The sequence below is a fragment of the Penicillium mononematosum genome (genome assembly GCF_028829835.1).
Source record: "Penicillium mononematosum strain IBT 11891 chromosome Unknown utg000003l:1.0-8172316.0:1.0-8177699.0, whole genome shotgun sequence".
In the NCBI taxonomy this organism is placed as follows: Eukaryota; Fungi; Ascomycota; class Eurotiomycetes; order Eurotiales; family Aspergillaceae; genus Penicillium; species Penicillium mononematosum.
The window spans coordinates 1,048,494-1,061,524 of NW_026643273.1; the positions used below are offsets into that span (position 1 = coordinate 1,048,494).

At 49.0% G+C, this 13,031-nt stretch overlaps 5 protein-coding genes across 5 annotated transcripts; 4 read left to right on the plus strand and 1 right to left on the minus strand.

The window, feature by feature from the left end:
* Positions 1 to 1,299: 1,299 nt before the first annotated feature.
* N7519_005316 (uncharacterized protein) lies at positions 1,300 to 4,665 on the plus strand (the record flags this gene model as incomplete). Its single annotated transcript, XM_057292092.1, has 6 exons — positions 1,300 to 1,461; positions 1,522 to 1,665; positions 1,718 to 1,820; positions 1,876 to 1,892; positions 1,945 to 3,533; positions 3,585 to 4,665. The coding sequence occupies 6 exons, from the start codon at positions 1,300 to 1,302 to the stop codon at positions 4,663 to 4,665; spliced, it is 3,096 nt and encodes a 1,031-aa protein (XP_057146903.1).
* Positions 4,666 to 5,346: 681 nt separating this feature from the next.
* On the plus strand, positions 5,347 to 6,634 carry N7519_005317 (coenzyme A transporter; the record flags this gene model as incomplete). The annotated part of the gene is made up of 3 exons (XM_057292093.1): positions 5,347 to 5,592; positions 5,656 to 5,959; positions 6,030 to 6,634. 3 exons carry the CDS (start codon positions 5,347 to 5,349, stop codon positions 6,632 to 6,634), a joined length of 1,155 nt encoding a protein of 384 aa, XP_057146904.1.
* A 378-nt stretch (positions 6,635 to 7,012) lies between these two features.
* N7519_005318 (RNA-binding ATPase activator ESF2) lies at positions 7,013 to 8,085 on the plus strand (the record flags this gene model as incomplete). The annotated part of the gene is made up of 2 exons (XM_057292094.1): positions 7,013 to 7,628; positions 7,706 to 8,085. The coding sequence occupies 2 exons, from the start codon at positions 7,013 to 7,015 to the stop codon at positions 8,083 to 8,085; spliced, it is 996 nt and encodes a 331-aa protein (XP_057146905.1).
* Positions 8,086 to 9,398: 1,313 nt separating this feature from the next.
* Positions 9,399 to 9,840, plus strand: N7519_005319 (uncharacterized protein; the record flags this gene model as incomplete). Its single annotated transcript, XM_057292095.1, has 2 exons — positions 9,399 to 9,618; positions 9,680 to 9,840. The coding sequence occupies 2 exons, from the start codon at positions 9,399 to 9,401 to the stop codon at positions 9,838 to 9,840; spliced, it is 381 nt and encodes a 126-aa protein (XP_057146906.1).
* A 1,158-nt stretch (positions 9,841 to 10,998) lies between these two features.
* On the minus strand, positions 10,999 to 13,000 carry N7519_005320 (ribosome-binding protein NMD3; the record flags this gene model as incomplete). The annotated part of the gene is made up of 6 exons (XM_057292096.1): positions 10,999 to 11,921; positions 11,973 to 12,184; positions 12,283 to 12,358; positions 12,450 to 12,570; positions 12,759 to 12,858; positions 12,942 to 13,000. 6 exons carry the CDS (start codon positions 12,998 to 13,000, stop codon positions 10,999 to 11,001), a joined length of 1,491 nt encoding a protein of 496 aa, XP_057146907.1.
* Between the last annotated feature and the right edge of the window lie 31 nt (positions 13,001 to 13,031).

A 13,031-nucleotide genomic window follows, 5' to 3' on the forward strand; every position in this document is an offset into this window, starting at 1 on the left:
CACATATATTCACGCCTAGCCGCGTGATAACCAAACAATCACAACAAAGGGTGTCATGCCACATAAAAGCGAGGCCCATTTTAACAATCTTACCTAGGTAGATATAGAGTACCACTTAACGATAGACATCTGGGTGGCCAATGCGCTTGTGACACCGTGGCTGAAGGAGTATCAAATCTACATGCGAATCATATCTGCTTGCTTTAGAGTCATAAAGGTGATGTATAATCATCAGCTAGCGTTGGGCATAGGTTGTTCATCCAAGGCTCTTTGATAATCACGACTTATACTTCAGTGCAATATAGTTACTTAGAATAGGTCTCATTATATTCTGAGTATAAAAAGGTAGATAACCATAGGATGAGGAACAAATAAGATTTGAGCATTTAAATCCAAAGAGAATACTGTTGAAAGGTTGGTGTTTCATGCTAAAAATACAAACAAAGCTGGTGGTTGACATGGCCCCGTTAGTCCAAATTGATTTGTTCCGATCTTAGGCCGGGGAGGTGACCGAGAATAGAAACTGAGAATTGATAATCGCGTTGAATAATAGAAATATCTCAAAATTTTGCAATAAATATTGTATAGATAGAATCTCCTCAACTAGACGAGTCGAATGAGGGTAAATACGGGTAGAGTTGGGAAAGAAAGGAAGAAATAATTGATAGTCGGGGGTGACGAGGGAGGAGGGAGAGTCGAGGGTCCCGAGGAAAGCCCAGGTGCTTTTTTCTGCTGGGCTTTGGCTCCCGCTTGCTCCTCCTCTCCACCAATCAGCTTCCACCGCCGATTCGCGGTCCTGCAATGATCTACCGCTCCGTCCTTTTTGTCTACCTTTCTTCTTTCTTGCTTCACCTTCAAATATTCACAGCTTCCCTTTCCCCCCTGATATTACAACAGTTCATCCTCTCAGAATCGCTTGGTCCTCTACTTTATACAGGACGCGTTCTACTCCGGTAAGTCCGCATGAAGTCTCGACGCATGGTTATTCCACTGTTCGCGTGTTCTTGGTCTACGACCAGGCCTGATCACGACAATTCCTTTCCGCCCACAACCGCCCCCTCTCTACACAACAGTGCACCAAAGCAACTAGAGTTCCTACAATCTATATCGCAACTCCCGTTACCTCCGCCGATTGCGTGTCTGACGCGGCCTCCACCATTCTCACACTCAATCGACAAGCTTCACACACTAATTAAGATCGCGTTTTGTTTAGTCCCGTTCATGCTCGATCCTCGATTCTACACACGGTAGCTCCTGGCCGACTGGCGCGTCCACAATTAATATTTAAAGCATCATGGTATGCAACACCTTAACCGATGGAATGGTTGCGGAGGCGACAAGAACAAAGTGGTGGATGCTATGGAGACAAAGAGGCTTACGCAATTGCATGGACAGGTGTTATTCAAACGTAAACCGGTCCAGTACCTCCCGCAAACTGTCATTGAAGATGATAGTTCCGAAGTATGGATCTCTATTACCTGTCCTGCAGACTTTCCCGCTGACCCTTTTTCTTCCTTCTAGGTCTGGGTTATCCCAGAGACCAATGAGGTCTTCACCAGCTATGAGCCTTACCTCCAACGAATGGATTTCTACAAACAACGCCGATTCATCTGCGAGATCACCGGCCATTCGGGGTTGACCTTCTTTGAGGCGCTCCGCAGTGAGGTACATTATAACACGGACATCAAGTTATGGACATATGCTAAGCCTTGAATAGACGGAGGAATCGCGTGAAGTCAACAACAGTTTCCCCGATGCGCTGAGAGAACCCATTCTGCGCAGAATCCAGTTCTCTATAGTTTCGAGGGTGGACAGCCTGGGTATGTTATTCCTGTCTTTCCTAGTCCGAATCAAGCTAACGACACTCTGTATCAGTGGATGAAATCTATGAAGTGAGATGACCCCGTCATTTATTAATAAGTGATCCTGATCTAACAAACACAGGAATTCAAATCAGACTTCTACCCAGGCGAGGCCGTTCTCATCTTGCTTGATGATAGTACTCGGCTTCATGGTACCATCAGAGACAAGGCAAACTTTGCAGAGCAGTTATATGCCGATGGAACCATTAAAACACCTGCTTTTGCGAGGTATCTGGTCAAGATCCTTGATCGACAAAATGAAGAGGCCCTGCTGGATCAGGACCACATCACACGCGATCGCAAGGCATTCACTAAGTTGATGCTACGCGGGTTCATCAAAAACAACGTCACCAGAGAGTCGTGGACAGGTGCGCCCTGGTTGGTCAAGCCATCTGTGGCAGAGACATACAAGATTCCGATTGAGGTACCTAAACATTTGCAGTATGGTGCGAAGGTGGCAGAGAAGAAGGCGATGAAGAAAGCGGATCAAGATGGCTTCTTTGGTTTCTTTTCTTCTCAGCAGCTGCCCGAGTTGAAACCCGCAGTCAAGGGCCAGAAGTCGAAACTGTCTGCACAGGACATGGCGAAATCGAGGGAGGCGCAATACCAAGAATATCAGCGGTCGCTGAATGGCAACCCATCATTCCTCCTGCCTTCCAATCCCCTGCGCCCTTCCAAGCCGCCAGTGGTTGGCGATAGGAAGCTTGCTGGACTCCCGGCAGTGGTTGTCAAGAACGAGCCGAGAGCACCATCCCCGCCACCAGTCAAGTATCCTATCGAAGATCTGGACCTTGCTCCTAATCCTGAAAAGCAACACCGACCAACCCTGAAGTTTATGATGGTGGGTGAGTCTGAAGACGACGGTGCGGAGAACCTTCTGCCTGATGACCTAGAGCCGGAAACAGTGGGATTGCTCCTTGAGACTTGGGACACACTCAATGTCTACTGTGAAGTATTCCAACTGGATTCTTTTACCTTTGACGATTTTATTCAAGCTATGCGGTTTTCGTCAGATGAAGTGGAGTGCGAGCTTTTCGTTGAAGTGCATTGCGCTGTTCTAAAAAAACTCGTCAATTCATCGAACGATGATGGCGCTGTTCAGATCTCACTCCCAGATTTCCCTGTTGATGATTCTGACGAATCTGAAGAAGAAGAAGAAGAAGAAGAGGAAGAAGCCGAGGAAGAGTCTCCAGAGCCGCAGGCGAAGCCCGGGAGAATGACCACTAGAGGAAGTCTGGCCAAGGAAGAGGCAGTCACCATCAAAGCACGGATCAATGAAGACGAACCAGAGGAGACACAGATTCATCGCGCTGGCGAGATGTTTGAGGACTATGGGTGGATCGATCGTCTTCGCAAACGCGATTTCCGTAACGGTGGATGGCAGTTGGTAATGGTTGGACTTTTGCACCAGCTATCTGTTCGTCCTCGCTCGGAACAAGTCTGCAACACCATTCTCAAGCATTTGGCACCTCTCGATCGCGAGCCTACACAGCACACCGTGCAGGAGCAGTATCAAACCCTCGACATCAATTTGCGCACCAAGGCCCTCCAGATGATTTGCTTGTTGAGTTTGGAGACCAAGGCCATCCGAAACTATCTAGAAGAGTGCAGCAATCAGATGACAGAGTTGCGCAAGGAGAAAATTGAGTATCAGAAGGCGCGCAAAGCAGGGTAAGTTAATTCTTGACCATTGTTATATCAATCGCTAACATCAACTTTCAGACTCATCGAGCTTCGTCAGCTGCACCAGGAGCGCAAGGCCCTGCAGCCAGAACCTGAAAAGGCCGGAAAGTCACCTACACCGGTGCCCGAACTGGACGGCTTGGATGATTCGCGACTGGAAGGGGACTCTGAAATGGTCGGGGACACAGAAGACGAGGATATCCCTAGACCACGCTCATTACGTGGAGGAATCGATCGGGCTCTGGAGCGCAAACGGAAACAGGAATTGGAGAAGGAGCGAAAGGAGATCTTGGCGAAGCAGCCTAAGGGGTCCAAGCAATACCAGCGAGTCTTAAAGAAGATCGATGAGCAAAAGGCCAATATCGAGAAGCTCCAGGAGCAGATCGAGACTGTGGAGAACAGCCTTCGCGAGACCGACTGCCCTCGGACCCGATGCCTTGGATTGGATCGCTTCTGCAATCGCTACTGGTGGTTTGAGCGTAACGCGATGCCCTACGAGGGTATGCCGGAAAGCTCAACGGCCGAGGCACGCTACGCCAATGGCCGTCTGTGGGTGCAAGGCCCAGATGCAATGGAGCAGGCCGGCTTCATCGACGTGACCGACGAACAACGGAAGCAGTATCAGAAGCATTTCCAAACCACCCCTGCAGAGCGCAAGAAGCACGAAGAAGGGCCAACCCATGTGTCCAATGCTCGTGAATGGGGCTACTACGAGGATCCCGAAGCAATCGAACAGCTCGTGGAGTGGCTAGACTCGCGCGGCAACCGGGAGTCTAAGTTGCTCAAGGAGCTGCTCCTTCAGCAAGAGTACATCGCCAAGTACATGAAGAATCGCAAGGCATATCTAGCCGAGACGCCTGATAGAGCCGAATCGGAGGACATCCCAGCCAAACGCGTGACAACCCGGACCAAGACCTATCTGGATGTGAACGAGAGTGGTCCTCGCTGCCTGCGCTGGAAAAACACGACCGCCTTGTCCGAGAATGGACATCTTCATGTCGACCCTGGCCGGCCAGCCAAGCGCAAGCGGGTTTCGGATGACACCAGAGTGACCAAGGCAGCTAAGCAGACTAAGCAGGCTAAGCCTTTGACCCGGACACGCGCTCAGCGCAAGGGTTGATTCCTTCAGAAGGTATCAGTTCTACAATATCACGCGACCACGATATTCTTTGTATGTTGTACTTAGTATACATTCCGAGCTGCATGGAGGCGGGGAGTTCTTTTTTTTTGTTGGCTTTTTTATTTTATTTTATTTTTTTTTGGAAGAAGTCAAATAGCTTAGAAGCAATGCAATAACATAGAACAAGTCACCAACAATAATGAAGATGGATATCGGCTACATGTCCCGATTAGGTCTGAAGGCAAAATACGATGACAAACCGGCTTCTCGGGACTCGCTGATTTTGCGGGCCGTATTAGTACCGTAATCCGCCGGTTATTCGCGGAAAGCCTCTGGTATCGGCACGTCAGAATGTTCGTTCGTAACAACTGGACTATCCGAACTTCGCAAATACGTCAGTGGAAACATTTGAACATAGAACGTTATTCTTCTTTCACCTTTTACCATTGCACTGTCATATTATTCTTTAAATCTTTGTTCAAGCTTGCTGTGCTATACTCTCAACTTTTAGACATCTGCATGCACAGTTGGAGCGTCCCGAAGATCATCCGGTACCCCGAGAACTCTGGCTGAGTATCGCCGAAACTGATCACGAGGGCCACTGCCCCGGATATTCTCGCCCCTCCTGTGAGCCTCGGTTGCTGTCTCACAATCTCGTCTTTCCGTTCCTCTTCCTATTCCATGTCGACGGGTCATTCAGACCATGCCTATGACCCCCACAAGACCCCAGTCTCTACTCCGCAGCCCGCTCCGATGAGCGAGACCGCACAGCCGGGATCGTCGCCTTTTGGCGGCGCTACGAAACCAATTGTGTCAAATAATACCGCCGCCATGGACAAACCGAAGAGTGCCGACAACAAGGTTCAAAAGCGTAGCTTGGATTATGTGATTAGGAGTGGAATTGCTGGAGGGTTGGCGGGGTGTGCAGTAAGTTTCTATGTGTGACAGGTCGTTGCGAGCTCAATACTGATTAATGCGCTGGACGTATAGGCCAAGACAGTGGTGGCGCCCCTCGACCGCGTGAAGATCCTCTTCCAGGCGTCAAATCCTCAATTCGCCAAATACACGGGCAGCTGGACTGGCCTGGCAGCAGCGATTCGAGATATCAAGCGCACTGAAGGTTTCCAGGGCCTGTACAAGGGCCACTCGGTGACCCTCCTCCGAATTTTCCCATACGCCGCCATAAAGTTCCTCGCATACGAGCAGATCCGCGCAGTTATCATTCCTTCCAGCGAACATGAGACCCCGTTCCGCCGCTTGGTCTCCGGCAGTTTAGCCGGTGTCACATCTGTTTGTTTCACATACCCATTAGAGTTGATGCGCGTGCGCATGGCATTCGAAACTGAGACAATCGCACCGCTCAGGCTTGGTGGACATATGGCGGCAAATTTACCATGAGCGAGTCCAACCCCCATCAACCCGCTCTGCTGCGGCGGCGGAGTCTTCTTCCGTTGCTGTTGCCGAAAGCGCTTCATCGGCCGTTTCAAAAGTTGTCCCGCGCACCGGACTTGCCAATTTCTACCGCGGCTTCTCCCCGACGATCCTCGGGATGCTCCCATACGCCGGAATGTCTTTCCTCACCCATGACACCGTGGGTGATTTGTTCCGCCACCCAAGTGTGGCGCGCTATACCCTGAGACGAAGAAAAGAGTCAAAAAACCCCGCGGATCGACCTAAACGACCACAGCTCAATACCACGTCGGAGCTTCTGTCCGGTGCTGTCGCCGGTCTAGTTTCGCAGACTTCGTCATACCCAGTGGAGGTCCTCCGTCGGCGGATGCAAGTTGGTGGTGCAGTGGGTGATGGACGCCGACTTGGAATGGTAGAAACGGCCCGCGCAATTTGGCTTGAGAGAGGGTTCAGAGGCTTCTGGGTTGGGTTGACTATCGGATATGTCAAGGTCGTTCCCATGGTTGCAGTGAGTTTCTACGTATATGAGCGAGCCAAGGGATCGCTGGGCATCAGTTAGACTTGTGACATATTCTCAAATTTTGCTTGCATATACCATGAGGGCTTTTGATACTGGTTCTCTGTGGCGTTCGTGGATACCTTGGGAGGGTTGTTTTTAGCATACAGAGCCCGAATGGCTTCTTCAGATACACCAGTACAGAATTTCAAAGACTTTTCTTTTTGTTGTAGAATCTATTTTAAAACTCTTTAAGCTGGATCATACATTTGATGATAACTCTTTTTACTTTTGATATGTGGCTGATGTGTGGCTGATTAGTAGATCTGACCTTGGAACGTTCCGGGGCTTGACTCCGAGGGCACAGACCACCCGCATAAAAAAAGTTGCAGACTTCCGCCACCCACGACCAAGTGTATTTACCTACTCGGATCCCGCAAAATGACGACCCGCAAACACAATGATTTCTTAGACATCGCGGCAAGTGATGACGAGGCCAGCGGCAGCGACCGCGGCTACGACTCCGAAGCCAATGTGGTGGAGAGCAAAGGACGGGCCGTGAAGCGTCGGCGGACGACAACCACAAAAGATTTCTCGCCGGAGTCCGACGAAGACGAGGAGGAGGAGAACAAGAAGGATGTCGAAAAAGAAGGCGAAGATAACGACAATGAAGACGGCGGCGCAAGCCTGGACGACTCAGCACAACCTAGCACCAAATCAGCCAAGTCGCTCAAGGCAAAGGGCAAGCTCGCCAAGCTGTCTAAACTAGCCAACGGAAAAGCACCCAAGAAAACCCGTCCAGGTGTCATATACTTCTCTTCTCTCCCGCCATACCTCAAACCCTTCGCTTTGAAAGGAATGCTAGAGAAGAGAGGGTTCGGGGGTATCACGAAGATCTTCCTAGCCCCTCTTCTCCCCTCTGCAGCGGGAAATCGAAGCCGCTCGAATAAGAGAAAGCTCTACACTGAAGGGTGGATAGAGTTCGAGTCCAAGAAGACGGCTAAGATCTGCGCGGAGACCTTGAATGCGACTATCGTGGGTGGTTTGAAGTCAAGCTGTGAGTTTACCGGCATTTTTGCCTCATACATCCCTGCTATTTCGCAATGAATACTGACCAGTCCTACGAATCTATAGGGTATCACGATGATGTCTGGAATATCAAATATCTCTCACGGTACTCCTGGGAGGATCTTATGCAATCCGTACAACGAGAGAGATCCGAGAGGGAAAGCAAGAGGAAGATTGCCGATGCCCGCGAAGCCAAGGAAGCTAAGATGTTCATCGCGGGTGTTGAGAGTGGTCGTATTGCTGATGGCATGGCGAAGAAGAATGAGGAGAAGATGAAGAGGCGGTTGGAGGCGGCTGGGGATGGGGATAAGGAACTGCCGCAGCCCAAGAAAGATCCGCAGTCTACGAGAAGGCGGTTCCATTTCCAGCAGAATGAGGTCGTTAAGGGATCGAAGGATGGTGCTGTGGCTGATGATGCCAAGCGTGTACTTGGGAAGATTTTCTGAGTAGGTGTGCATGGGAGCATTTCTTTTCTTATTGGCCTTTACGGCCTCTGGTCTGTCTACATCTGATCTAATACAGCCCGGCTTTCTAATATTAGATCACCGAGACGTAACGTCCGGTACTCTTTGTAGTATCAATAATCAAAGAAGAACTGGATCATCCTTTAGAGGGGAGAGGAGAAAAGCACTTCATACTAGACTAAGATATGTACACGAGTAGCCAATTCAGCCAGAGGTCTGAAACACAATCGAATTCCGGTGCAAGAATGTAGGAAATATACCAAGCCCAATCATAATACCTACATAGTACTCTGTATGTATGTAGCTATTGGCATGATATCTATCCACTTTGGTGCTTGGTCCCTCCCTCTCCGACTCAATGCCAGTAAGGAAAGCCCGCATACAGTGGGACCTCCGAAATATTGGGCTAAACCTTTGTACTTAGATATACCGCCTTGTATACCGCCTGCCCATTATATACTGTCATGAATACATAGTCGGTCGCTTATACGGCCGTGCATATGTAGTCTTCTCAGTGATCTTCTAAGGTAGTCTTCTCCAATAGTCTTTTCATATGTCTTTTTAGTGGTCATTTTTGGCAATCTCCTTGAGTACATAACTTTTTGACTGCTAAACTCTCCTGGATCACGTGCATACACGCTAACTATTTTAGGAGTTTTAGACTGGCAGAACTGGCAGAATTTGGAGGGCGGTATATCTAGGTACAAACGTTTAGCCCAATATTTCGGAGAACTATACCGAGGTCGAATTAAGTCTCGGGTTATGAGTATCTAGGCGAGCATTTTGGAGGTTGTAAAAAGCCAGATTATAATCTGGAGGTTAATGCCTAGGTGGTGTTAATATATACTATACTATTAGTATACTATATATGCCCCCAAATAGGAAGCGGACCAATAGAACTAGGCAAGGTTCGGAAGTATACCTAGGTACATATAGGTACATATATTACATACGTAAATAGCCCTGGATGTATGTAACTCGTAGTAGCTTGTATGTCCTTGGCTCTTTCCTCGACTTGATGATACGTTCAATGTTGCCATATTAGAAACGAAAAGAACTCCCCGGGGCCCGAGGTCCCATCACTCTCCTTTTCTTCTCTTCTTCCCAACACGGCTTTCCATTACTAAAACATCTCTTATTCTTAAACAAAATGTGGAATCGCCAATCCGTCTTCACTTGGCAGCCCTTCCAAGGTTGTTCTTATACTTGGGGCTCTCAAGTATAGGACATGGAAGACCCTCTTCCAGGCAAAGAAATCATCGTCCGAAAGCAAGTGATCTTAAATATACATCAAAATGCGCAATACCGCGGACTGTGCTCGCGTTTCTCCCGCAGCTGACCATTTTTCTCAGCGCGGTGATGGCCTTTTTGTAAGTAGGAAGAAGTTGAGAGGATGGATCCTTCTGGGGTTGATACTGACCATTGTCTACAGTCGTCTGCCCCCTGAAGTTTACCAGGGCAGGGGCCCTGCTGAAACCGCCCAGAGAGTTTGGGCGTGGAACCAGACCCATCCCCGTAAGATATTTCGCAGAGATATCTTCTGTGTGCTAAAGAGGTACTGACTATATTGATATAGTCGCATGCGGCAGCCGGCATTTCCTTTATTCATCCAGCATGGCCCCGGTAGCCAATATTCGTCCGCCACAATCGTTGGAGCAGGCCGCCTCTGAAATGTCTGCTACACCCGAGACCTACGATTCCGGCGGGTTTGACAGCGACGACATCTTGGTTCACTGATAGACCAAGGATTGTACACCCGATTCATAAGCCGACCCCGTCTGACGATTGAGACGATGGGCCGGGTTCGAGTAACGCTTTGATCTCGAACACCTCGCAGGCTGCCTTTATGACACCTTGGGTCGAAACACCACTCTGGTTGCCGGAGAGTATACACTCCCCGCCAGGTTGGGCTTATCCCCATTCCGTGTCACCAATATCTTCAAGGGGGAAACCCTCGTTGGAGGAAGCACGGAATCTGTGGCAACGCAGACTAGGCTCCCACAGACAACATTTTCTCTTTCCACTTTGCTATTATCAACATCTATCTATCAGCACCCAGCTCTTGACATCCTTTCCAGTATGAAAGGATCACGCCCTCGTCTATCCCCGTCGACGTCCCTCATCCACCAACCGCGTTGCCCTACCTCCCTTGCTTAGTCGTCCAACAGCTCGAGTCATGGGATATGGATTCCGTATTTGAGGTGGCCAGATGCCCCCACTGTATGCGAATGATCAGGAATACCTAAATCAACGCTGCATGTACTCTCTACTCCTTATGCGACGCTCACAGTGATTGGGCATGTTTCGCGGGTATTTGGTGATGCCATGGCCGCAGGCCGTACTTCCATGTCAGCTCGTTGCTGCTGCTGGAGAGCTTCCTAATCCCTTATGTTTCACTATGCACTTCGCCCTCTCTTGGACCTCTCCTGACAGCTTTAAAGTCTTACGTGTATATAGATCAAACTCGTACATTGATTACATGTATGCGATGATCTTCTTCATAGTATTGTAAAATCAAGTCTAACAAAAGCATCGCCCCAAAAGCCGATGCTATGGTATCTCGGAAATTTCCAGAACTTCCATACCCCTTATTTTGCGTCAACCCCATATAACCCTACAATCTGCCACCTACTTTCCCTTTCCAACCGGCCTACAATCTACTCTCACCTTTACAACCCCAGCTGTGTGCTGACTTTGATTCATTTGCATTTAGAGCAATTGATCTGTTCTAAGAGTCTATAAGAGAGACGGTTATGTCCAAAGAATGATAACTTCGCATCTGCATGCTGTACATTGCATATATCGATATGAAAAAAAACTTTTTTTGTTGACTGAAACCCAGAACACAAACGCCAACCAGTGCCATGATCGTCAATGATAACATTCAGATACCTACTAATTGTCCTCCATGTTCAGCTCATCAAAGTCATCAAGCAGTTCGTCCATGTTGATCTTCGGCACGGCATTTCCGTCTTCATCCATGTCCTCGTCATCATCCTCATCCATCTGGTCTGGCCTGGCCTGGTACTGGCGGTTCTTGTACAGATCAAGCGTTTGACGGAGCTCCTGATCCTCCTCAACATCACGCAAGAACATTTCGTAATCTTGTTCCATTCTGGCTTGCTCCTGCTCCTGGCGCTTGTTCGTGGGGACATTGACAACGGCAGCAGTTGCCTCCTCTTCGTGCTCGCGAGCCATGCGCTTCAAGCGCCAGCTGCGGGCCTTGGACTTCTTGCTGCGGACGTAGTGCTTCTTGATAAGGACGACGTCTGGGATTGTCGAGCCGTACTGGTTGCTGTTCTCAATTGCATCGAATTGATCGTTGTTGAACTGGGTTCCTGACAAGTGGTATCCGAGAACAGAGTCACCCACGTGCAGGACACCACCGAGATGAGTCCGAGTGAAATAGGTGGTGTCGTTGGATCCTAGATCTGAGGCACGAGCAACTGTGGCCTCAGAGAGGAGGTAGCGACCGTTAGTGTGGCCGGTGGATTCAATGTCTAAGATGATGAATTCCCTAAGCTCGGTGGTATCCGCAAGATTCGGGAATGGCTGGCGCCAGTAAACGCTAGAAGGAAGATCTGCGGTCCGGAGAGTGCAAGGGTCCATAAGATTGATAGACGTGCCTACCCGGTGGCAGATAACGAGCGGGCTGATATCAGACAATGACCGGGCCAGCTTAATCGGTAGTGCAACCAGATCATCCTTGCAGATAGGGATAATAGAAACGGAGAAATTGAACTTGTAGCTGCTTGTCGAAGTATGTATGTCCATTGAAATTAATTCATGGCTCTTCTTCACGGTGCATGGGACAACGCCTGTAGCTGTTAGTAAACTTGCACCTATTAGGTAAAGGGGCAAACACTCACTTGACAAGAATGAAAGCATACGCTCGGCTTCATTTCTCTTTGCAAAGTAGAAATCAAGACCCTCGTTCACCTCCTTGATATTAACAGTATCTTTATGGGCGTTGTGCTTGAGGATAAGCTGTTCCAGGTACAAAAATGTCCGCTTGTGAGGGACCTTCTGCCGGACTTGTACAGATGCCTGCCATGAGTGATGCGTGTAACTTTTAGCACAGCTAACGAAATAGTGTATTAGTATCATCTCACTCATATTATTCAGTTGGAGAGAGTTGGGAGAAGTTGAGGGAGAGATTTTTTGGGGGGGGGGGCATACCCGGCACATTGCTGATTGGCAACGACATATTCAACCTCAAATTGCTGTTGCACTATAGTGCCTTGGAAGGCCTCCGCTTGTGGGTTGTTAGCTTTGATCACACGGCTGGACGATGCGCTGATTTGGGGGATGCCTCGGCAGCCTTCACCAGGTAAGGATAAACTAACTTTGTATTGTGATTTTCACACGTAGTCGCTTGCTATGAGGCTCTGTCCAAATGAAGCTGGCATCGATGATTCGAACTTTGTTTAGACCACGGAGTTTGCGTAGACAAATAGCGAGTAGTTCCTTCGACTCGAGAGCTGCGACGACCCAGCTGTTGGGGGGGCTGCAGCCACCGTTCGCAATCCCTGCAGCAGTGAATCACGGCTTCTCGTTGCACCTATTAAGTCGAAGAGAGTTCATGTTAGCCGGAACGGATTATAGGCGTATAGAAAGGCTTCTTCTGATAAGCCCACAAACGGAGTTATACATACACCTCCGGCAACATCGACAGTAAGACGAATACAATCCGAGCATAGCGCGCCGGCTGAGAGTGTTCCATCGATAGCAGCGCCACAGTTGCAGCAGAGAATACTGAAATGAGAAGAAGTATTAATATGGAATTGAAAAGGTGGGGAGGAACAGGTAGAAAAAAAAAAGTTGCGATAAGAACTCACGTCGCTGCGACTTTCTCCTGCTGCGTGAAGTAGACGGGGGCATCCAGATCCATCGACATGTTGATGAGCAGAATCAGGAATAAGAACCCA